This window comes from Alexandromys fortis, unplaced genomic scaffold (assembly GCF_014885135.2).
Source record: "Alexandromys fortis isolate MF-2015 unplaced genomic scaffold, M_Fortis_MF-2015_v1.1 scaffold_4, whole genome shotgun sequence".
NCBI lineage: Eukaryota > Metazoa > Chordata > Mammalia > Rodentia > Cricetidae > Alexandromys > Alexandromys fortis.
Window position 1 is genome coordinate 33,832,180 of NW_026067944.1, and position 26,305 is coordinate 33,858,484.

The 26,305-nt window shown below is 37.9% G+C and overlaps 1 protein-coding gene across 1 annotated transcript in view; it reads left to right on the forward strand.

Moving 5' to 3' along the window:
* The window catches only part of Morc1 (MORC family CW-type zinc finger 1), a 147,331-nt gene that overhangs the window by 72,580 nt on the left and 48,446 nt on the right, over window positions 1-26,305 (forward strand). Inside the window, exons 16-18 of the mRNA XM_050149095.1 lie at window positions 15,698-15,826; window positions 17,730-17,832; window positions 21,331-21,469. Of these exons, the coding sequence (XP_050005052.1) occupies window positions 15,698-15,826; window positions 17,730-17,832; window positions 21,331-21,469 (371 nt within the window). The remainder of the gene's footprint in view (window positions 1-15,697; window positions 15,827-17,729; window positions 17,833-21,330; window positions 21,470-26,305) is intronic.

Here is a 26,305-nt window from a genome sequence, read left to right on the forward strand (position 1 = left end):
TGCAGAACTCTAGGCTGCATGCTAAAACCATTCTGGGTGGCATTGCTGCAGAACACTAAGCTGCATGCTAAAACCATGCTGGGTAGCATTGCTGCAGAACACTAAGCTGCATGCTAAAACCATGCTGCGTAGCATTGCTGCAGAACACTAAGCTGCATGCTGAAGCCATGCTGAGTAGCATTGCTGCAGAACACTAAGCTACATGCTGAAGCCCTGTTGAGTAGCATTGCTGCAGAACACTAAGATGCATGCAAAGCCATGCTGAGTAGCATTGCTGCAGAACACTAAGCTGCACACTGAATAAGCTGCATGCGAAACCATGCTGAGATACGAAGCATAACTTTCCTATAAGATTGGTGGTTATGGGAAAGTGGCATTTAGAGAGGTGACAGATGCAGTACCACTGCAACATGTACGTCTGTAATCTCTTTCCTATCCCCCCTTTTACTATGGTAAAATATGTAACAACATTTACCATCTTTACCATTTTTCTGTACAAGCCGATATCATTCAGTACATAATACTGTGTAGCTGTCACTGCCATCTGTTTGCCAAACACTCCTGATATTTTAAAACTGAAAGTCAGTTGTCATGAAGCAATAACTCATCTCCACCCCCTCATCCCGCTACTACTCTCTTTCTGTGACTTTGGCACAGTATCCAACACGAAGCCAATTCTACAGCATTTGTCTGTTGGGACTTCTTTTGTTTACTTAACTGTATCGTCAAGGTTCATGTATGTTGAAGCATGGTCAGAATGTCCTTCCTTCTTTATCACTGATGTTATATCCATGTTATGTATGTAGTATATTTTGTTTATGCCTTTGTCTGTAGACACTTGGGTCTCGCTACCCAAATCTGTTGTGAATGATGCTGCTGAAGACAGTTGTGCAAAGTCTTTCTCAATCATTTGTTACTAATGATAGCCAACATGGTGTGCAGTGGACCTCCTGAACATATTCCTCATGACTAAAGTTTTGTGCCCTTTGACCAACATCTTCCCAACTTTGCCCCAAGCCTCTAACAACCATTATTCTACCTTTTGTTCCCATGGACTCAATTCTTGTAGATCTCAAATCTTGTAGATGTGAGTGAGACCATATGATGTCTGTCTTTCTGTGCCTGGCTTATTTGTCTTAATGCTCTCCATGTATGTGCATTGATGCTGTTGCAAATCCATGATTTACTTCTTTTTATAAGTACCAAATGTGTATATTTACTATGTATTTTAAATGACTCATTTGTCAGTAGACAGTTAGGTTGATTCCATGGCATACCTGTTTGGGGAATAATGATGTAATGAATGTGGGAATAGAAATGGCTACTCAGCATAGTGAATTTATTTCATACACACACACACACATCCACATACATACATACACACACATGCACACACTCTGAAGTGAGATTTAAAATCATGTTGTAGTTCTATGTCTAATTTTGGAGCCACCTTTTATTTTATATGTTGGCTATGCAAGTGTGCACTCCCCACCAACAATGTATGAAATTTCCTTCTTTTTACACTGTCGCATAAATATTTGTTATCTTTTACTTGAAAAAAGATGAATTCTCACTGTGTAGCCATCTCTGACCGGAACTTAGTGTGTAGACTAGGCTGGCTTTCACCTCACTCTGATCTACCTGTCTCTGATTCCTGAATTTAAAAGTATGCATTGGTTATCATCCACTTTCTCAGTGATATTTATTCTAGCAAATGGGAGATATATCTCAGCATGATGTCTTGGACCTTCATTTCCCTATATGTCCGAAAGTACAATTTCTGGGTCATTTGATAATTGTATTGGGTGTTAAAGAAGACATCATGTATTTTCTCTGTGTGTCTTGTGCTATCTACCACTTTCTATTCTGCCTACAGTGTATAGGGTTCCAATTTTTCCACATCTTCTCTAACATTTGTTTTTTTTTTTAATTTGTTTTGCTAGATTGCCTCCCTAATGGGTGGGGTGGAGTCTTAGGCATTATCTCATGATTTTGATTGGCATTCCCTTGATGACCAAGACTTTTTAATTCCTTTAATGTGTTCATTGGCCATTCATATGCCTTCTTCGAAAGGTCTAAGTGCACTTCTCCCATTTACTATTTGATAACGGCTCTCACTGAGTAGCCCGCATTGGCTTGAAACTATGGAGCCCAGGCTAGCCTGGAATTCACAGTGACCCTCCAGCTTCAGTATCCTAGGTGTCAACATCACAGAAGTAAACCACCATGCCCTGCTCCTTTGTCTTTTTTGAGCTGGGTTTGATTTCTGTTGAATTTTTGGGTTTGAGTTTTCTCTATAATAGAGATTTTAGTCTGTCGCCGGGTACATGGTTCACAAACATCTTCTTGTGTTCTGCTGACTGCTCTTTGACCTTCCTGAAAGTGTTTCTGAGAAACCATTTTCACGAAGTCCATTTTGTCTACTTTTTATTTTCTTGTCAATAGCTTTGTGTTATGTCTAAGATATTGGAGCCAAGTCTGATGCTGTGAAGTTTTCTCTTGCAGTTTCAGCTCAGTGTGTCATCATTGTACACCTTACATTTAGACAGTAAGTCTGTGGTGGTGAGTTCGTTTTTCTGTGTGATGTTCAGAGCCCAGGGTCATTCTATTATATGTAGATTTTGGTTTACTTAGCACAATTTATTCAAAAGATTGTCTTCTTCCCATTGAACAATTTTGCACTTTTTCCAGGAATAATTTGGTCATCTATGTGAGTGTTTGGAAGCGGTTGTGTTACATGTCTATCCTCATGTCCATGGTGTAATATTTAGAATTTAGATTACTCCATGTTAGAAAGGCTTGAGGTTAGAAAGCATGATTTCTCCAACTTTATTCTCTTTCGGGATTCTTTTGACTAGATGGATTTTTCTATTTAGGAAGAGAAGACACTGGCATTTCTATAGGGACTGGGTTAAATAATATATAGATTTTGGGAGAATATTGGAATTAATCATAAATTTTACATTATGTAAATATTATGCATCTCTCTGCTTATATCTTATTCAAATTCTTTATAAATGTTTGATAGCTTTTGTTTAAAAGGTTTTCATATTTCACTGTTAGTTCCTAAATATTTTACTCTTTTTGATGCTGTTTATTATCAATTAAATAGTTTTTTGCCTTCTCTTTGGATTGCTTTTTGTTTATAAAAGTTTAATCAATTTGTGGACAGTGATTATTTTCTTCTGTTATACTTTGTTCAGTTTGTTTACTTATTCTAACAGGTTTTTAGCATGTGTAGTATATTCTAGATAGTAAGCTTATATCAGCTATAGAGTCAATTTTACCTTGCTCTTTCCATTTGAATACCTTTATTCTTTTTCTTGCCTAATGATTTTAGTTAGAACACCCAGTATTTGACTTAAAAGAAATATATTCTTTTTAATACACAGTAGAATTCAGTTTGTTGGTATGTAATTGAGAATCTTTGCATCTATGTTAGGGGAATGTTGACTTGTAATTTCCTTTCTTTGTAGGACTTTGTTATAGAATTGGCATCAGGGCAATGCCTCCTTTATAGAACGAGTTTACAAAGGAGTGTTTCTGCCTCTTCGGGATTTTTGTTGTTTTTTTCTTTAAGAAAGTTTGAGAAGATTTCATGTTAGCTTTTCTTTGAATAAATCTGATGTCAATGTCGATTTTCAGCTTGAGAGAACCTAGCAACACTTGGGAGATGTACCTCTGGTCATGCCTGTGGGATGTTACCTTTATGACTTTAATTAACGCGGAAGATCTCTCTGTTAATTGTGCATGGGACCCGTCTCTGGGCATGGGAGACTCAGAATGCTGCATGAAGGCATGCATTCCCTGCTCTAGAATCTTCACTGTGCAGGTGATGGGACTGGCTATTTCAAGCCCCTTGCTGCCTTGCTGTCTCTGCCCTATTAACCTTCAACTCTGGGCTGAAACAAACCCTATCTCCCTAAAGTTGCTTTTGTTGAGTATTTTACCACAGCAACTGGAAAAGAAACCTAGAGGCAAGCACCTGCTCCAGGGTACGAAAGCGCCCGCCCCAGGGCATGCAAGCACCCGCCCCAGGGCATGATTTTCACTACAGATTCAGATTCCTTACTCATTGTCAGTCTGTTCAACTTGTTCTCTTTCCTCCTGGTTTCTTCTTGGTAAAATTTGCCTTTTGGGGGATTTGGTCATTACCTGTACAGTTCCAATTCACTACTATGTCATTGCTCATAGTAGTATCCTCTTTTCTGTAGAATTGGTAGTCATGTTCATTTCTTCATTCATCATTTTATGAGTCGAATCTCTTTTCAGTTCATCTTTCAAATGTTTGTCAGTCATTTAAATTTTTTGAGAACAAAAATTTTATTGATGTTCTTTTTTTATTTAGTTCATCTTTTATCTGAACTTTACTTCTTTCTGCCAACTTTAGGTTGACCCCTATTCCCCTAGTTATTTTATTATTAAGTTTGGGTTTCGACTTGAAATCATCATCATTGTTTGTTTGTTTGGTCTATTTATTTATTTTTTTTCCTGAGACAAGTTTTCTTTACATAGCTCTGACTGCCCTGGAACTTGCTCTGTAGACCAGGTTTGCCTTGAACTCACAGAGTTCCACTTGCCTCTACCTCCACTCCAGAGGGCTGAGATTAAAGGTATGTACCACTACCATCTAGTTAGGCCATCATTTTTTTTTTCGAGATAATGTTTCACTGTGTATCTCTGGCTGTCCTGGAACTCACTCTGTATACCAGGCTGACCTCAAACTCACAGAGATCTGTCTGTCTCTGCCTCCCTGAGTGCTGGAATTAAAGGTGTGTATCACCACCACCTGGTAAGATAATCATTTTTTATGATCCCTTATAGATATAATTTCTTTCACAACATTGCTATGATCTTGTCAGAAATGCTGGTATATTGCATTTTTTTGTTTTCTTTTCTTGATAAGTATTTTCTAATTTCTTCATTATTTCTTCTTTGATTCATTGGGTCTTTCTGTTATTTTTGTTTGTCAACTTCATACACTTTACAGTCATCTAGGAAGAAAGACCCTCACTTGAAGAACTGCCTCCATTAGACTGGTCCATAATCAAGTTTCTGAGGCATACTTGATTAATGATTGATGGTCATAGCTGACTGTGGACGGTGTCATCCCCAGACAGGTGGTTTTGGATTGTATAAGAAAATAAATCGAACAAGCCATGGGGAACAAGCTAGTAAGCAGCATTCCTCAGTGGTTCTAATTCAGTTCCTGCCCTGATTTATCTCAGTGATGAACTATGGCATAGAAGTGGAAGCTAAATAAACACTTTCCTCCTAAAGTTGCTTTTGGTCAGTGCCTTATTTGGGGTTTCCATTGCTGTGGAAAGACACCATGACCACAGCAGCTCTTACAAAGGAAACCGTTTCATTGAGGTATTTTGCTTAGAGTTTCAGAGATTTAGTCCATTGTCATCACGGTGTGAGTATGGCAGCACACAGGCAGACATGGTATCTGTGAATTCTACACCTTGCAGGCAGCAGGAAGTGGTCTGTAGAAACAGGGAGATATCTTGATTGTTGAAATATGGAGCGGCGGGGCTGCGTCCCCAACACCCCGGCCGCTTGGCTAGCTCATGCCTGAAATAACAACACACAAACTGTATTCATTTAAAGAACTGCTTGGCCCATGAACTCTAGCCCTTACAGGCTAATTCTCGCACCTGGACTAGCCCATTCCTAATAATGCGTGTAAGCACCCCAAGGTGTGCTTACCGGGAAGAATCTAGCCTACATCCATCTTCATCGCGTGTGTCTCAGAGAGCAGAGCTATCGCGTCTACCCGGGAGAGCTGAGCATGGCGTCTCTGCTCCAGCAGAGCTGACGGGTCTCTCCGGGAGCAGAGCAGAGTCTGACCTCACTTCCTCTTCCGCCCAGAATTCTATTCTGTTTCCTCCTCCCATCTATGCTCTAAGCTAAGCCAAGCAGTTTCTTTATTGCTCAGCTAATGAAATCAACAGATTGATATATGACACTCCCACATCACTTGATCATGTATGAGACCTCAATGCCGACCCCTCCAGAATTTCCTCCAGCAAGACCACACCTACTCTAACAAAGCCATACCTCCTAATCGTGGCACTCCCTTTGGGAGCCATTTTCTTTCAAACCACTACAGTCAGTGTTTCGTCATAGCAAGAGAAACCAAATGAGGACAGTGTTTAAGAGTGCACTGTTCAAACACTCCTGCATTGCTAGTGGGAGTGCAAGCTGATACAGCCCCTTTGGATATCAATATGGAGATTTCTCAGAAAATTAGGAAACAACCTTCCTCAAGACACAGCAGTACCACTTTTGGATGCTCAGTTGTGCCACAAGGACATGTGTTCAATTATGTTCACAGCAGCATTGTTTGTCCTAGCCAGAACTTGGAAACAACCTAAATTCCCCTTGACCAAAGAATGGATAAGGAAAATATGGTACATTTACACAATGAAGTACTACTCAGCAGAAAAAAATGACATTTTGAATTTTGCAGACACACAGATGGATCTAGAAAACATCATATTGAGTAAGGTAACCCAGACCCAGAAAGACAATTATCATATGTACTCACTCATAAGTGATTTTTAAACATAAAGCAAAGAAAACCAGCCTACAAATCACAGTCCCAGAGAACCTAGATAACAATGAGGACCCTAAGAGAGACATACATGGATACATGGGACATAGAAATAGACAAGATTTCCTGAGTAAATTTGGAGCATGGGGACCATGAGAGAGGGGAAGAGGAGAAGCAGGGAGGGGTGCTTCCAGGCTTCTGAGTCCCAGGAACAGCAGTCACACCACCATTCCACTTAGTGGGGCTTTGCTTGTTTTGTTTTTAAAACGATATGGAATTTTATTTTTATTATAGTCAGAGAACATGCTATGTATACCACACGTATTTTCATCTCTTTCCTGAGTTTGGAAAGGTTCGTTGTGTTGAGGATAGCTAAAGTGTAGTAGGCCAGCAGCAAAGAGGAGTGGGAGGAATTTAGAACGGAAGATGGAAGGCAAAAGAAACCCTGAGAGTTGTTGTCATTGTTTCTAGACAGGGTTTCTCTGTGTAGCCCTGGCTGTCCTGGAACTCACTCTCTAGACCAGGTTGACCTCGAACTCAGAGATCTGCTGTGCTGGGATTAAAGGTGTGCACCACCACCACCTGGCTACCCTGAACATTCTGACGACAGAGTTTGCATTTTATTCTTGGTACTGAGGGAAGCCCTTGGAAAGGTTGCAGAAAAGGAGTTTGCTGAAGCGGCAGCAGATACTAGAATCAGACCTAAGGCCTTTTTCTGGCTACTGAGTGCTGTTCCACAGAACTTTATCACTGCTCTGTTAGTATTTATTTATTTACTTATTTTCATTATTTATGGGCTAGTTTGTTTGTTTTGAGACAAGGTCACACATTTTAATCTAGGCTCACCTGAAGTTCACTATGTAGTTTAGGCTATCTTTGAACAAATAGAAATCCTCCTGCCTCAGCAGGTAGAGTGCTAGAATTACAGGTGGGAGGACTCACACCCAGCTCTAAGCCATATTATTTAAACCATATTCCTGTGATGCATGTGAGACCACTGATTGTAGAGGCAAAGGGGAGCAGAGAAGAATAACTGCACTTGCTCCCCGAATTTCTTCACGGGTGAGGGAACCAGGGGCTGCAGCTTGTCTGGGGTTACAGGGACTGGCACAGTCATTAGCTCTAACTGCCATAAAATGTCCTGTAGGGGGCGACAGCAGAAAGTTGTTTCCCGGCAGCGTTAGAGGCTGGAAATTCCTCTGGCCTGGTGCAGGGAGGTGACTGCCCCTGCAGACTTCCTCAGCCTTCTAGGTTGCTGCCATATATGCTATATGGCCTTAGTTATGAACTCACACATGTGGACAGGAGGACAACTTCGCCACTGTCTCTTCCTGAGATGCTTTCAGTCCCTCCCTTGCGATTTCTCAAGGCATTTCTATCTCAATCTGTTGCACTGGCGCCGGTGAAGTGATCATGGCCCCTGGTTCTTGCTGCTCTTACAGAACAGTGGCAGGAACATGGCTACCTACTGCTCTATTTTCTTAAAGCTCTTGAAACTTCGTCTTAAAGTTAATTCATTGTAGTATATGGTTAATTCATTACAGTATATATTTCTGTTTTTGTTTATTCATTTTCTACCTGCCCTTTAAAAGTGCGTTTTAATAAATAATATAGAGGCAAGTGTTTATTTAGAGCAAGAAAAAAGGAGAAGGCCCCAAGAAAAGAAAGAATGGAACGCTAAAGCCAGTGCTATAAAAACACAAAGCCCCATTAGACTGTTAGGAACAACCGTACACCAACGAATTGGAAAACCCAGATGAAATGAATAAACTTCTATATACTTATTTCTGTCTAAAATTGGATCTTAAGTAGCATAAAAACTGTGTTAAGAGTAAAGTACTTGTCTCTTGTAAAAGTGTTTTTAGAACTTCACCAGTTTTCTTTCTGTTTGGCTTCAGCTTATTGTTAGGCGCATCTGTCTGTGATTGTTTGATCATCTTGCTCTTTTGAGTCTTTTATTAACATATAAGATTCTTCGTTGTCTCTTGTGACCTGTTTTGCTTTTAAATCTGTTTTGTTTAATATTTGCAGAGCCATGCTTCTTATATTTTGTTTTTTTTTTTGTTTTTTTCTTTTTTTGCAGGAAATATCCTTTTTTTTGTACTTTTCTTTGTAACCATTTTCCATCTCGGTATCAAAGGAGATATCTTTCTTCATTGTCTCATTTGCATCTAATTTGCATCTAGACAGCACTTATGGAAATCATATTTTTAATTTGTTCTAATGTGTGTCTTTTGAATGGAGCCTACATTCTGTTTACACAAAAGTAATTTCTAATAAAGAGGGGCTTTGGTCAGCGTGCTAATTGTCTTCTGGATGCCTTACAACTTGTATTTGTTCCTTGTCTCTTGTTTTACTTTCTTCCATTGTGTCTGCCTAATAATTGTAATGACACATTTATATTCCTTTCTCTTTAATTTTTTTCTAGACAAGGTCTCATTATACAGCCCAGGCTGGCCTCAGACTTGTAACGCTGCCTCCACCTTCAGGGCTTTAGGATTATGGGCATGCGCTGCTGTTCCTGACATCCCATTCCTAATTTTTGTCACATATGTTCTTTAGCCATTTGCTTTGTGTACATCATATTTAATACACTAAAGTTACAGCAGTTTACTTTGAATATATAGCAGCTTTACTTCTGTAATATTACTCTGTGTGTATGTGTCTTTCTGCTTTTTCTTTTTTAAAATTCTGACTTATTTGTTTATTTTGTTTGCATGTTTGTTTTCTAAAGAGAGTAAGAAAGGGCCTGGGGTTAGGTGTGTGGGGAGGTGGGAAGGATCTGGGAGGAGTTGGGGGAGAGAAAACTGTAATCAATTATATTGTATGAAAACAAATCTATTTACAATTTATATATATATACACACACACACATATGTACACACATACTACATACACACACACTACAACTAACAGCCTCTACCACTCAGCATTGCTTTTACTCCTATCTTTGTCTTTGAACACCATGATTATAATGGGTATTGTTATATGTTTGAGTTTGTACTACCTAGAGGTTCTTAAGGTTCTAGTATGTGATATTTTTGTTCATGCCTTTAATCACATATAGGAAAAGTCAGTTATTATTTATTTATATAATCTTTGTTTATGTTTTTCCTTTTTCTGGGTCTCTCTCTCTCTCTCTCTCTCTCTCTCTCTCTCTCTCTCTCTGTAGTATGAGTGAGCAGGTAAGTGCCATTTTTGTGAGCATGCAGTCGGAGGCATGAGGGTGACACCTGGTCTCTTCCTCATGACACTTCGCTTTAGTCTTTGTCACAGCGTCTTTCAACTGACCCTGGTGCTCACTGATTGGGCTAAACTGTTTAGCCATCGTCACCCAGCGATCTTGTCTCTGCCTCCTCAATGTTGACCATAGGTATGCTCTGTCACATGTACGTGAGTATGGAGGCTCTGTACTCAGATGCCCACTCCTGCATAGCCATTGCTTTGCCAGCTGAGTCATCTTCCTAGCTGCCCATCCTTCTAGAGCTCTGATGGTCTGTGTGTTGGCCCACTTGGTGTGTTATCCTGGTCTCTTAGGCTCCGTTCCCTTTCTTTGGGTCATTTTCCTTTCTGCTCCTCAGATAGGAAGAATTATCATTTTCATTATTGTGTTTTCAACTTCACTGGCTCCTTCTTCTGCCTGCTAGAATCCTCGCTTGAATGTCTGTAGGTAGTACTAGTAAGCGGTTTGGCTCCAGAATTCCTTCTTGCTTTTTTTTTTTTTTTTTAAAGAGCTATGTTTCTCTGGTACTTTCATTTTGTTTTACATCATTTTCTTGACTTTTCTCCCTCTTTAGAAGTTGCTCTAAAGTCTTTGTAGTTGTTTTCTGTGGATGGCTTCTGTTGGTTTAGTTTTCCATTTGTTTTGTATGCCTGCTGATGTTGATCTTGAAAACTATGCTTTGGAATCTGCTGGCATTGTAACTCTGGACATGATTCTCACCTTTGCTGGTCTTATGTTTTGTGTTGATTTTGTTGTAGGAAAGGTCTCTGTGTGGAGGATCAGCCTGAGGTGTAAATGTAAGTCTTCTCAGGCATTTCTCATCTTCCGTCACCTTCTGGTCACTTATATTTGTCTTATACACATTGTTGTTTTTAAGTCTAGCTTGCCAGACATAGCTCCCAAAAGGAAAGAACATGGAACAGAGAAGGGCTTTGAAGAAAAAGGTAGTAGTTCCTCAGATCTCCTGGAAGTCATCGTAACCAATGGAGATGTGTGATATCAGTGGTCCTACTGCATCCTTGGCCTCTTCAGATCCTAAGCAGAGATAACAAGAAAGCGGGATGTTTTTGTTACTTTCCAGTTTTCAAGGTGTACACCAGCTGTTCTAGGGACATCAGCACAGCTGTCCGTCACAGGATAAGGAGTATAGGTTGTAGAGGGACTACCAGTTAGGAACTGAACTAACTTTGTAATCCTGATAGGCTACAATGTTGCAAAATAGTTACACTAAAGATTCTGCCAATGATGTTTCTGTCTCGATGGTAAGACAGGCTTGAGAGCACCCTTCTGTCTTTCTGCCAAGAATCTTTTCATTCTTGGTTTTAATGTGTTTCACATTTCATCTTTATATTATTCTTTTTTGTTTCTTTTTGTTTTTTTGTTGTTGTTGTTTGTTTGTTTTTTTTCAAGACAGGGTTTCTCTGTGGCTTTGGAGCCTGTCCTGGAATTAGCTCTGTAGACCAGGCTGGTCTCGAACTCACAGAGATTCGCCTGCCTCTGCCTCCCAAGTGCTGGGATTAAAGGCGTGCACCACCATCGCCCTTCATCTTTATATTAATCCTAGAGGACAAGTTACTGTCATCATTTACTTTTTATAATTGTAGTTTTATTATTTTTATTGCATTTATTTATCTTATGTCTAGGGACACATGTATAGAGGATGTGGCTCTCTTGTGTGCATCCTAGGGACAAACTCACATTGCCAGACTTGGCACCAAGCACCTTTGTCTACTGAGCCACCTTGCCTGCCCAGCATGCACTTGATGGATAAGAAAACTTGCCGCTTGCCCAAAACTTTGTAAATAATATGCATCACAACCAGAATATACTTGTTTTAGGGTTTCTATTGCTGTGAAGAGGCACCATGACCACGACAACTGATATGAAGGAAAAAATATAATTGGGACTGGCCTACAGTTCAGAGGTTTAATCCATTATTATCATGGTGGCAAGCATGAAAGAAAGCAGGTAGACATGGCACTGGAGAGATAACTAGAGTTCTACATCCAGATCTGAAGGCAGCAGGAAGAGTCAGTAAGCCATTAGGTCTGACTTGAGTTTCTGAAACATCAAAGCCCCCCTTCTCCACACAGTGACACACTTCGTCTCCAGTGGCCACACTTCCTCCAACAAGGCCACATCTTCAATAATGCTGCTCCCTTTGAGTCTTTGGAGGTCATTTTCATCCAGACCACTACAGTACTATATGTCTTTTAAATCTATAGAACACCCCCGAGATAACAAAGATAAAATAGTTAATACGAAAATCAGAGAAACAAACTTTCATGAGCTACTTCAAATACAAGAGAGTGGTCCTTTGAAAGCTTGAGAAGTGGAGAATTAGGTGGACTAAGACCACATAGCAGCACTACTGGGGATACAGCTCAGTTGGTACAGAGTTATACTCACATCCCATGGCCCTGATTTTAATCCCTAGTAACCACATAAACCAAACTCATTTATGCCAGCACTCAGAGATGCAGACGATGGGATCAGAATTTCAAGGTCATTGTCTAGGTCAGTGTTCTATAGATACAAAGAGACATCATGACCACGGCAACTCTTTTAAAAGAAAGCACTTACTTGAAGGCTTGCTCATGGTCTCAGAGCTCGAGTCCACTATCAGCATGATGGGAAACATCAAGGCACACAAGCAGACATGGTGCTAGAGAGGCAGCTGAGAGTTCCCCATCTGCATCTGGATCTGCAGGCAGTAGGATGAGAGAGAGAGAGAGAGAGAGAGAGAGAGAGAGAGAGAGAGAGAGAGAGAGAGAGAGAGAGAATCATTTGGCCTGGTTCAAGTTTTTGAAATCTCAAAGCCCACCCCAAGTGACACACTTCCTCCAACAAGACCACACCTCCTAATCCTTTCAAATAGCGCCACCCCCTGGTGACTAAGCATTCAAATATATGAGCCTATGGGGGGGAGCATTCTCATTCATACCGCCCCAGTCCTCCTCAGTTAAATTGGGATTTTAAGGACACATAACAAGCAAAGGGCAGAAACTGAACCTGAAATGAAAGTTCACCAGGCAGACACCTAGGGAAGATTCGGAGGAAAGACTGAAGGAGAAATTTGATGAGGAGACAAGATGGGAATCTAAGGGTCTGTGAGGCCTTTTTAGTAGCCTGGCCCATGAAGGTAATCTCTTTTGAAGACTGACCTTTTGGCCTGCTGGTCTTAAAATTGAGCATGTAGAGCCAGAGGTTTTATAGGGATAATAGGTATAAATAATTGTTTGTCTTCACTCTATGTGATTGCATGGTCATATGTGAAAGTTGCTGGAAGAATGGCCACATTCCCTGTATCTCTGAGGTTTATAGTTCATTACACACTTTTGGCAATGTGAGCCTGGGTGACAGGGTTCCCTATAGGTGTGCATAGTCTCACAGCCAGGCAGTGGTTCTCATAATAAACATAATAAAATATGGTTCTTGCTTTTTTAATTAAAGACCCTTTTAAAAATAGTGCATGCAACATGTAAAAGTAATAAAAGTGTTTACAAACAGTGAAGTAATAAGTAAAGTATCTTCCTTTGCCTTGCCCATAGCATCTTTAATTCTTGAAAGATATCCACCATCCAAACTTTAGTTGCTGTTGGAGAAATGGTTAAAAGCACATGGTGCTCTTGCAGAAGATCCAAGTTTATCCCCCCCAACCCAACCCACACTGTATTTCATGCCACCTGTAATTCTAGTTACAGGTGTCTTGACATCTTTTGCCTCTGTGGGTACCTCTACCAGGTACACATGCTACACAAATGTATGTGCAAATAAAACACCCATACTCATAAAAATAAACCTTCAATTTTTTGAAAACAAAACTTTTCCTTCCAAATCTGGCTGGACTTGGTGAGATCCTATTAGCTCAGAGAAACTGTTTCAGTGGGTGAACCCATCAAGGTCTTGCCCTCTTTGTTCATATTCCCATTCCTCCCACTCTTCAACTGGACTTTGGGAGATTAGTACAGTGCTCCTATGTGGGTCTCTGCCTCTGTTTCCATCAGTTGCTGGATGAAGGTTCTATGGTGGTATTTAAGATAGTCATCAGTCTGACTACAGGGCATGTCAAGATTGGGTCCCATTTTCTCTAATCCTTAGGGTCTTAGCCAGGGTCATCCTTGTGTATTCCTGGGAATTTCTCTAGAGCCAGGCTTCTGCTAATTCTATAATGTCTCCCTCAATCAAGATATTTCTTTCCTTGCTCTCATCCCTGACCTTCCTCCATCTCAACTATCCCATTCTCTCAAGTTCTCCTCAACTCTCCCCTCTCTCTTCCTCTTCCCTTCCTCCCCTCCCTTCTCCCCCACCTCCATACTCCCAATTTTGTCAGGCAATTTTGTCTGTTTCCACTTTCTAGGTGGGTCTATATATGTTTTTCTTTGGGTACACATTATTACTTAGCATCTCTAGGATCACGAACTATAGACTCAATGTATTTTGTTTATGGCAAGTATCCACTTCTGAGTGAGTACATACCATATTCATCTCTTTGGGTTTGGGTTACCTCACTCAGGATAGTGTTTTCTAATTTTTTTTTAACCACTGAGTAGTACTCTAATGTGTAAATGTGCCATGTTTTCTTTATCCATTCTTCAGTTGATGGGCATCTAGATTGTTTTCAGGTTCTGGCTTTTACAAATAATGCTCTATGAACATACCTGAACAAATGTTTTCGTAGAATGATTGAGAATCTTTTGGGAATATGCCCAAGAGTGGTATTGCACTTCTGAATGTAGTTGACAGTTGAATTGAATCCCTACTGCATGTACTGTCTTTTTGGGATCCTATTTTTTTTTTTAGGATGTATACCTTGCTCAGCCTAGATATAGTAGGGAGGGCCTTGGGCCTTCCACAAAGCAATGTGCCTTACCCTCTCTGAAGATTGGATGCGGGAGGTGGGAGGGTGTGGGGAGGCAATGGGGGGAGGGGAGGGAGTGGGAACTTGGATTGGTATTTTTTTAAAAATCTAATTAAAAAAATAAATAAATAAACACACTCAGAGGAAAAAATAAAAACAAAACTTTCTTCTCCATACTTTGAGAAAAGTATGTCCAACCTGATATTATATGTTTATATATTTTATAAGTTATAAAAACATTAAAACATTATCTGGTTTTGCCTTGTATCATTTTTTTTAAGTTGTATCTTCAGAGCCTGGTAAGACACTACATTAAGCTCTTTCTCCCTCCTCTTTAAGGTGCTTAGGGTTCTTCCACAGTTTGAGAACAGAGTTTACCAGTTCTCCATAGGCATTTATATGATTTCCAAATTTTTGCTCTTCTAATAATACTGTAATGTTTTCACAGCTGTACAATCCCTAGATCAGAAGATAAGAACACAGCTTCTTAATGAAATTCCAGTGGTCTCCTGAGATGAAAACTGTTTCCAAGAAAGGAGGGTATAGAACTCAGGGTTAGGGAGGAACGTAAAACGGTCCAAGGAGGAATCCAGAACCAGAGATGATATAAGGGTTCAAGACAACTCTAGCTGTGTGATAGGAGTGATAAATACTTCTGGCAGTCATTTTAAAAGTGCCCTTTACAGTGTAATTAGCACAGCTCTTCCTGGGAATATTTAAGAATAATAATTTAAATGTCACTGTGCTTTATTGCAACAATAAAGATGTAACTTTTTATAACTGCTATTGTCTTTATTTTCATTGTTAAAAATGGTGCCAGTTTACTGCCCATGATTTGAAAATGCAAGAGCAGATAAATCAGCAAACATATTTTAATCTCTAAAGACCCGACTTGGCGATAACCAACACATCAATCTCTTATTTCTGCATTGGCTCCTACACAGCTGAAGCCATATTGTATATGTGCTTACATCTAAACTTCCTTGAGTTAATCACCTTGACTGTGATGACTTGCAACATTTGTATTATATGTTGTCTGTTTTCTTTCCTTCAGGTAATAGAAATTTAACAGTGTTTTGGGATGAGTTCAAATACCAACACAGCAAAGACATGGACAGGTCTGTAGAGTCTCTCCTGTGCCGAAGAAGACAAGCCATGGCTATCCCATTCATCCTACAGTGTGGTGAGTGCTGAATGCCAAGCTGCCAGATAGTCGTGATTTCCTAAATGTCCAAGTCATGGTGATGAAAAGACAAGAGAGTAAAACATGGTGTTTCTTTCTAAGGCGGTTTCTGTCAAGGCAAGAGTTTAAAGTAAGTACAGTAGAGGACAAGTCAGGCTAGGGAAGGGTTGGATGCAGAGTTCTTTGAACCTGCAGTGAAAAAAATGGGGTGAGGATATGGAGGAGAGATTTCACAACAGAGGCATGGGATAGTCGTTATGACAAGGTTGAGTGGCGGTAAGGCCCAGAGAAAGAGGGTCGATCTTAGAAATGCACCTTATTTGAAATATTTGTGATGGAGGACTAGAAGCAGCCACTTTCCTACTGTATGTAATACTCGTCTAAAACTAACAGGGATTCTGTAATCTAATAACAGAACAAATGGAGGATGACCAAATGATGAAAGCTAGAAGCATTTTCTTGGGTAAATGCCTTTATGAGGTCTGGAATTCTAGGACTAGTTTTCACTTTGATAAGCAGTGGGGTACTGGAAAATTCCCAGTAGAAGGATAGCAGCAGAGAGTCACGGAGCACTGGGTATGATTTCAAGCCACTGTATGGAAGGCTTGAAACGAAAGACAATCTGCTTTCTTCCCCAGTAGTTCAGCAGGGGAGACAGGTGGGTGCCAGCAGTGTACCTCCTTGCCTTCTTCTGGGAGTGGTTTGGGGGAATTGATGAGTAACTTGAAGGAAGGCAACTCCATGAAGGATGACTTGATGCAGGACCAGAACAGAGGGGAGGTCAAACCAATGATGGTAGAGTTCCTTGTAATAGAAGACCTAAGGGACAGATGTAAATGCCTGAACTAATACGTGGCAGTGTGGTTTAATACAAAGAACATATAGGACATGTTTAGAAAGAATGACTGAGGTAACTGAGGACAGCATGCCAGCTGACAATTTTAATGGACAATAATGAATGTATCTATGATACCTGCCAAGTACTTAAAATATAGTCTCCAGTGGTGAAGGGGTCTATGGGATGGGGGCAGTCATTGTATCACTCTGAGAATTAATCTCCTCTTGAGAAAATGAGACTGGTGCATATAGTTACATCATAAAGTTGTGAATATATAATCTAATAAGTGTCAAGTTTGCTAAGTGATCAAGAAAGTGTTTCGCTGTGTTTATTTTCATTATCATTAATACTGGGAAGCCATTTTATCCTTAGTTCCTCTTTATATAAAAGCTGGTAGAAATCTTATATTTTACAGATGTTTGTATTGAAACAGAAATTAAGTCATTCTTCCAAGATCCATGGGCTGTAGGAGGTGGTTCAGGTGCTCCTCAGCTCTGCAAACTGCTTCTACTTCAGAAGTGCACAAATTGTTTACCTCTGTGTCAAGAGGGAATGCAGGATTAAACTTGGCTTTAGCCTAAAGACAGCAGTGTGCCTTGGATCTTAAAGAAAGGAGGAATTGTAAGGGAAAACACACAAAGAAATCAGAGTGGATTGTGGAATAAGGGGACTCTATGGACGGAAGAAGGCAAGGTGTGAATGACTTACAGATCTTCACTTCCTTCTTAGCACGGTTGATCATGGAAAGGGGAGCAGGCTGGATTAGGCTGGAAATATAAGCGTCAGGTCACTGGAATTCTTAGTGGAAAAAAGAATGAGATCTAGCAAGTTTCCTTTGCTTCAAAGAAACAGCATCTCACTTGGAGGGAGCTGCAGCAGTGATGGTGTCTGCGCATTTCTTGACAAGCTTCTCGCATAGCTCACAGAAGCCTGGAATAGCCGTGCCAGCAGGCATGGGATGTGTGGTGAAAGCGTTACTACTTTGGGCATCTCGGAACCAACTTTTTTTGTTGTTGTTTTTTAATGATGCGTTCACTTCTTTCATGTTTTTCTCCTGATGGTCAGATCTTTGTCTCAAATGGAGAGTCCTGCCTCACCCTTCTAATTACCAGGAAGAATTCCCTGACATGTGGATTTGTGCTAACAATCCCAACAACCTGGAAAACAGGTACTGTGAATGAGTTTTTGAATAATACCTTATCAGTGTAGAATTTCCAAGGTGTACCTTACAAGCCTTGCACACGTTGGCTGTAGCAAGATTTTAGCTTAGAAGCCAGTTTCTCTTTAAACCCTTCCTTAGCTCCTTGCTACCTATGAGAATATTGTTTCCTTAGTGTATTTTTCTGTCTTTTAAAGGAGATCTGCTGTAACAAAACTCAGGTCCTGGGGTGTATGCAGCTCCACCCTTCCCTGGCAGGAAGCCTTGGCCTCCCGACTCTGCCTTCCCAGTCGTTCACAGGGCATGCAACCTGATCTTACCAGAGTGTTCTTGAGAGGGTACATCCAGGGGCACTATACTCTTAGGCCACGTGTTCTTTTTCACTATTTAAGTCATATATCGATTTCATCACTTTCTCTGCCGGAGGAAGAATTTCAGACTAAATGGGAAAAAGGGCTGATTAAATATTGATGGCTGTCAATGTTCTTACAAGCCCGTTTAGACTAATAGTCTTCCCCTAGGGAAAAAGAGTTAATCTTCCTTTTTAACAGGGGCATCCTCACCCCAGCATCGCTTTCTATACAAACGTCTCTAACTCTTTAGGGCCGATGGGTAAGAGGGCCGCTATTGCTAATAGTGACACTAGGGTCATAATTATTGTTGAAGCATTTTTATCCAGCTCTGAAAACAAAGCCCGGAGGCTTGGGAAGCGGTTCGTCACAGCTTTCTTTACTTCCAGTTTCCCGGCAACCCTGAACTGTCATGCTCATACCCTCTTCCCTTAGCAACTAGTGATGCCTTTCAGAGCATTGCAGAATCATCTTGAGGACTACATTAACTTTGTCCCTTTTACTCATCCAGATAATACCACTTGCAAGGGGTGGTAAAACAAATTTAGTTGTTTTGACAGAAAACTGATGGACCTTGAAAATCTAAACTCCAGAAAGTGCTTCTATTTATAGTTTCCTGACGCCCCTGAACCTTTAAACACGCTGACACAATATTGACCATCTGTATTTCATTTCCACTGAAAAGATTATAATAAAATATGCATAAAACAGCAGCAGGAGGCTTAGCAAGCTGTAAAAGCATTTAATTGGGAGCGGGCCCTTCCTGCATGGGGAACTCAAGATCAGTGCTGTAGATAGGATGACTCCTAGCGGAGACTAGGGCTCTGTCATGTGATCTCACTGAGTCCTCTGATTCAGCTTTGGTGAGTGGGCCTGCCTTCCTGAAGAATGGGGCTTGACATATGCCCAGAGATATATGCCCTGTTAAGCTTAGATAGAAGCATATAAAATAAATTCATTTAAACAAAGTGACATGGTCATGTATGAGGCATGCTCTGTGAGTGCACGAGCTGAGTCTTGAGATGAGACATGCCATTGTCTGTACATCCAGAGAACACAGCTGGAAGTCCAAAGCTGCTTCCTCGTTGCCCCCAAAGTCAATGCCAGTGGGTAGCATTTGCATGAACAATGGTCTGTGTAAAAAATTGAACTTGAGACAGAAACATCATGTTTTCTCTTCTATAGGATTTGTACATTATGCCATTTTAATTTTACAAAGGCCCCGGGAACTCATCCCATTTCTAAGAGGAAAAATCTCAGATACTCAGCAGTCTTGAGTGACATGCTAGGGATTCCTACTTCAAGGTGAACCTGAAACCAAGAGTCAGACACAAAACATCCTAGGCATTCCAGGGAACCCAGTTTACCTACATACATTTAATAATTCAAACCATTGTACACATGGTAGCATTCAAGGCCAGCAGCCGCGACAAGGTAAAACGGAGATAGTCTTGTTAGGCTACTGAAGTCTTGTTTGTTTTCCAATTTGATCACAGAGGGAAACGACATTTTTGTCACAGTTGCTGAGAAACAGCTACCAGCACACTCCCATTTTATTCATGATATACATTCATCTGTATTGAATTCAGGGATCACCAAACCCCAGCAGGACAAAACTGATGCCTGCTATTTGACTGAACCCGAAACCCCCGAATTGTGGAAAGGATGCAGAATACATAGAGGATGTGCTGCATTTTAAAATTTATGACCAAAAATCTTTGAAGGATGACAGTTGGATGCACTTCATTGCAATAAAAGATTTAATTTTCTTTGTTCTGAATGAAAACTTCACATGGCTTTCAGGTTCTTTTCTCACAAGAAACAGAGCACTGTGCTGGTACTGCCCCACAGATGTCTTCGAGTTCATGTTGGCAGTAGCTATAGATACAGTAGCCATCCTTGGGATTTGTTTATGCAGTACCTTTCTTTGAAAATAACAATAATAGCCAATACCACATGAAGGTAGGATTAAGTGTTTTTTTCACAGCTTGCTTGAATTTGATGGTAGTTCTTCACTTTCTCTCTGTTAGTAGGGGGCAAGAAAAATACATACTCGCAGTCTTAAAAAACAGAGCTGGCGGTTTCCATCTGTCTTATATTTTCTTCCCTGTTTCAGTGACAGGAGGCTCTCCCCATTGCTAGCCTCCTCCCTTTCCAAGCCCAGTACACAAAAATTTTCTGCAAGTTTGTCCCCTCCTCTTTTACTGATGGGATGCAACTCTCCCCTGCTTCTTTGTCTGAATAGCAGAAAACTTCATAACCTAGAAGAGACCCAAAAAGTTGACATCTGCGTTCCATACTACTACTGCACAGAGCCACGCCCCAAATCAGAACTGCACTCAGAGAGTTCAGCTCCTTCCTCTCTGCATCTAGTGCTGATACCAAGACAAACTAGACAATTTCACTTTTTAAAAAAAAAAAAATTTGATGGATTCAGCTCTCTAGAACATAGCTATAGCATTTTAAAAAATTAAAGCAAAATGGCCCCAAGCTTTCCAAAATAAAGGCTTAGTTATTTTTTGTAACCGTGATGAGAATTGTTCAAGCCTGTAAAATACACAAAACTGGGAGCCAGGATGAATGCCAAGTATTAGGCCGTTGAGAACAGGTCATTTGGGAAAGTGTGTGAGTGCGGGTTGCTCTGGCTATCTAGTGACCTCTGTGCAAGCCTCTATGACCCCAGAGCTGTCCCTGAACACTGCATGGCATGGTGGTCATTGTCTCTGCGTGATTCCAAACAAGATCCATGTGTCTCAGAGACAGAATTGTTTGTTATCTTTTGGATGGACACAGGACTTTGAAACCAAATTTGGGGCCCAGGGTGAGGAAATGTTTGTTAGTATTGAGATGATTGAAACATTTTTATAAAAAATACTTGTTTTATATAATTTAGGATAAGCGGGCCACTAGCAAAATAATTTGTATTCTCCCATCCTCATAAACACATGTGCCCCCCTTTTTTCGTAGCTCTTTGCCATGCCAACTGGACATTTAAGATGACAGATTGCTCCCCAAAGTCGTATAACCCTGCTTTATATTTGAATTTTGTGTACGTAAGAGAAAATATAATACTTTTGCAAAGCAAATCATCCTTTACAGTCAGCTTATACCTTACCCTTTCTTCTGATGCTAATCTGTTTTTTTGTTGATTGTGAAGCTGTAATCAGCCAGAGCACCTGCCTTCTATCCCACTGGGCACCATGAGCAGAAGACCACCATCAAAAGAAGAGAAAGAGAAGCAACTGCAAGAGTCGGTGCAGAAGTACCAGAACAGGCTAGCAGAAGCACAGCCCCAGGTGAGCTGTTACCCTTCCAAATTTAGCAATTGCTCCTGATCTGCTGATATCTTACATACAAATCAACCAATATGGTTTCTCAGATAAAATGTACATGGCTTTTTTGTATTTCTCTTTTGCTACTTTTGCATCTGAGAATTATTTTGAAGGCAAACATGGAGTAAGGGGGGTTCTATAAAAATATCTGCAAATGTACTAAGGCATGCGGGGAATAAGGTATTCATTTCTGCTTTACAGTTCTGCGCTTGTTTAAGATCAGGTGTTCAAGACAGGGAGCCACATGTGCACAACTTCGAAAATTAGGCTACACTCCTTCCCTGCCCCCCGCATCACCAGGTTTCTTTGCTGGGGGTGGACATTTTAGGTAAAGAGTGTTTTTTTAGACAACTCTGGCCTATTAACACAGAATATCAAAGGCATTTTTTATTGTTAACTCAGTAAGAATAAGCATTACTATGGATAAATAGGTAATCATAAAAATTTCAGTGAAAGAACTGTGACATACAGAAAAATCCCATGACCTTTATTTTTATTAGCATACATCAACTGTCCAAAGTAAGGGGATTTTCATGACATTTCTGTAATACATGTGATGTATTTCGATCATTTCCCTCCTCTCTCACTCTTAGCTTTCTCTGCTTCTTTGTTACTCCTTTCTCCATCTCTCCTCTCATTTATTTTTGTCTTCATTTTTTATTGTTTGCTTGCTTCAGTGTGAGTGAGTGAGTGTAAGTGTGTGTATGTGCGCACAGACGCATGTGTGCACACTCAAGTACATGTGAAGGTCAGAGGACAAGCTTGGGTGTTGGTTGTCGGTTGTCACTTTCTGTCTTGTTTGAGGCAGGGTCTTTCTGTCATTCAAAGCCATGTTTGCCAGGCTGGCTGCCTGAGAAGAACCTCTGGACATCTCCCATTCTCACTTCCCATCTCACGCAGGAGCATGAGGATTACAGACGTGTGACGCCGCACCATGAGTCTTCACACTCATATAGCATGTGCACGACCCACTGAGTCACCCCCAACCCTTATTTTCTTAACTAAGAGTGATATCTCTGCTTGTAGACTCAGCACCCAAATTTAGCATTTTAATCTTTATGTAGTTAGTTTTCTCCAGCAGCATTTGAGAAGGTCGACAGTAAATATTCAGAATTAATGATTCATCTGTGGATGCCAGAAAACAACAACAACAATAAAAAGAAAAGACTCATTAGAATGGAAAATCCAGTGATGGGGTGGGATTCAATCCAACATACATCAGTTTTGGTTTCTTATAACCAAATGTTTAATTTTCTCTTCCTACCTTCCCACTTTGCTAGAGATCTACAGTGCGGGTAGGACCCCAGCTGAGGTGCTTACACGACTGGCCTCCCCCTTTAGTTTGGCATCTTGGTCAGTTTGGGAATGATACTGAGGATTACTTGGGCAACACATCCTGAAGCATTGCCTGCTGCTCAAGCACATCTCGCTGTTCTATTTCGTTTATAAAGCCTCTAGTCTTGGGTGTGATAAAAGAAGCCAGAAGTAAAGCTATCAGAGTCTGTGGTTATTTTAACTAAGAGGAGATAGATAAATACTGATGTTTCTGTTCTGAAATATCTCTTCTTTTTAAAGTCATTTCTCAGTTTCTCTCACTTTTTGAAGCTTTGGAAAGACATCAACACATTGGAGTTGATTTTGTCTTTTGACCATCTCTGAATATATTATTTTCCTTCTCTAGAGGTTGCTATTGACAATTGGATATTGATAGTGCCATTCACAAGCTTTAATTCGCTTACTGTTTGTTTAAAGTCAGATTTTGTTATTTATCATTGAGATGGAGATTTTAACAGAAGCTGATGAAGTCAGCAAATGGGAAACATCCATTCTGCTTATTCTCTTTTTCTTGATAGTTTGTTCCCCCTCCCCCCACGCACAAATTAAATCAGGATTTTAGATTCAGTTTGTTTCAATTCTAAGAGCAATTTAGCATCATTTGTGGAATCTTGTTCAAAGACTATAAGAATCTTCACTGTCTTTTTCCTTTTTGTAGAAAGGAAAGTTTCTACAAAAATCTGCATGGGAAAACAGTCCTAGAATCATAATATACTTTCAAGGATTCAATGCTAGTCAATTACCCAGTTACAGACAGCTGGTTAGTTTCTAATTGTCATTGACTTTTGAATGTTTGCTTTTGGGAATGTCCAAGGTTAGACCACGTAGAAAGTTCAGAGTAACTGGAATATGAGAATGTAAGGTTCTTGAAGGCAGGGAAAGTCTCAACTATGCCTACCATGACTCAATATTACCTAAGTCAGTGCCTGGTGGATGCTGAGCACTCAACAAGTCATGGTTGCATCAGTAAATAAACCGTGTTTCCAGTTACCAAACTGTCTCTTTAATTACCAAATTTAATGAGGATTTTCAAATTGCCAACCACAATAAGACATCCATCATTAATTCAGCAATGCCTGATCACACCTGGAATGGTGTGGAAGTTTATTTTGAGAAAGCCTCAAGGGACATTTTAGAATAAGTACCTGTCATAAGGGAAGTGGCCTTAAACTTCTATCCTGAAGTCTACTTAGAGTAAATTGAAGGACATCAGAGCATTTGAGGCAAGAACGGCATAAAGGAGACTTGGTAACGAGCCTTGCTCTGATTCCTCATGGGGAAGCTCAGATAACTGTGAAAAGCAAACTCAGTTTTTATGTGATGTAGTATTTGTTTTCAGAATAGCAAAATTCTTTGCAAAACATGGGGATCACTGAATAGAAGAATTTGGAAAGACCACCTCAGTTTTCTTCTTCAAAATTAATCCATGAAAGTAATATGAAAAAAATAATAATTAATAAAAGAAAAAAAAAAAAAAAAAAAAGAAAAAAAGAAAGACAAGCAAAAAAAAAAAAAAAATTGAAAAAAAAAATAAAAAAAAAAAAAAGATAATAAAAATAAAAAACAAAGAAAAAAAGAAAAAAAAAAAAAAATAAAATAAATAGCAGAAAAAAAAATAAAAAATCATAAAAATAAAAAAATAAAAGAAAAAAAAAAGCAAAAAAAAAAAATAAAAAAAATAAAAAAAAAACAAAATTAAAAAAAAAAAAAAAAAGAAAAAAAAAAAGACAAAGAAAAAAAATAAATAAAAAACAAAAAAAAAAAAAAAAAAAAAGAAAAAAGAAAAAAAGAAAAAAAAAATAAAATAAACTAAAAAACAAAAAAAAAAAAATTAAAACAAAAGAAAAATAAAAACAAAAAAAAAAAAAATAAGAAAATTAAAAACAAAAAATAAACAAATAACATAAATAGAACTAAAAAATAAAAAATCTAAAATCAAACAAAAAAAAAATAAAAACAAAAAAATTAAAATTAAATACATAAAAATAAAACAAAAAAGAAAAAAAAAAAAAAAAAACAAAAGAAAAAAAAAAAAAAATAAAAAAATAAAGCTCAAAAAAAAAAAAAAAAAAAAAAAAAATATAATTTAAAACAATAAAAAAAAAATTAAATAAAAAAATAAATGGAAAAAACATACATAAAAATATAAAAAAATTAAAATAAAATAAAAATAGAAAAAAGAAAAAGACATAAAAAATAAAGAAACAGAAAAAAAAAAAAAAGAGAAAAAAAATATAAAAACTGAAAAAAAAAAAATTAAAACAGAAATAAAATAAAAATTAAAAATCAAAATAAAAACATAAAAAAAAATAAAAAAAAATAAAAAAAAAACAAAAATTAACAAAAAATAAAAAAAACATAAAGAAAAAAATAACACAACAAAAAAAAATTAAAAACAAAAAAAAAAACAAACTCATAAAAAACAAAAAACACAAAAAAACCAAAAACAAAATATAAAAAAGAGAAAAAAAAAAAAAAATTAAATTAAAACAAAAACATAAAAAAAAAAAAAACAACCAAAAAAAAAAACAAAAAAAAAAAAAGAAAAAAAAAAAAAAAAATAAGAAAAACAAAAAAAAATCAAAAAAAAGAATTAAATACAAAACACAATACAAATAACACAAAAAAAAAAAAAAAAAAAAAAATAAAAAAAAATAATAGGGAAAAAAGATAAATAAAAAAAAAGAAACAAAAAAAATAATCAAGAAAAAATAAACAACCAAAAAAAAGAACAAAAAAATTCAGTGAAAAAAAAAAACTAAATAATAAAAAGGAAAAAAAGAAAAAAAAAAAGTTATAAATAAATAAAACTGAATCAAAATAAAAAAGAAAAAAAATACAAAATAAACAAAATATGTAAACAAAAACCAAATTAAAATTAACAAAAAAAAAAATAAAAAAATATATAATAAAAAAAAAAAAAAAAATAAAAATTAAATATGAAAAATAAAAAAAATAACAAAAAAAAAAAAAAAAATAAAAGAAATAAAAAAAACATGAAAAAAAAAAAAAAAAAAAAAAAAAATAAATTAAAAGAACAAATAAAGAAAAAAAAAAAAAAAAAAAAAAGAAAAAAAAAAAACAAAAAAAAAACAAAATAAACATAATAACAAAAAAAAATTAAAAAAAGAAGACTAAAAAAAATAAAAGAAGAGAATTAAAAAAAAGAATGAAAAAAAAACAAAAAAATAAGTAAAAAAGAAAAAGAAAAAAAATAAAAAAAAAAAATTAAAAAAACAAAAATATAAAATAAAAATAAAGAAAACAAAAAACAAAAAAAAATAGCTAAATAAACAGAAACAAAAAAAAATAAATTAAAAAAAAAAGAAAAAAAAAAAAAAAAAAAAAATAAGAAAAAAAAAAATAAAAATAAAAATAAAAAAAAAAAAAAAAATAACAAGAAAAAATAATAATAATTGTAGATAAAAAATATTACATAAAAAAAAAAAAAAAAAAAAAAAAACA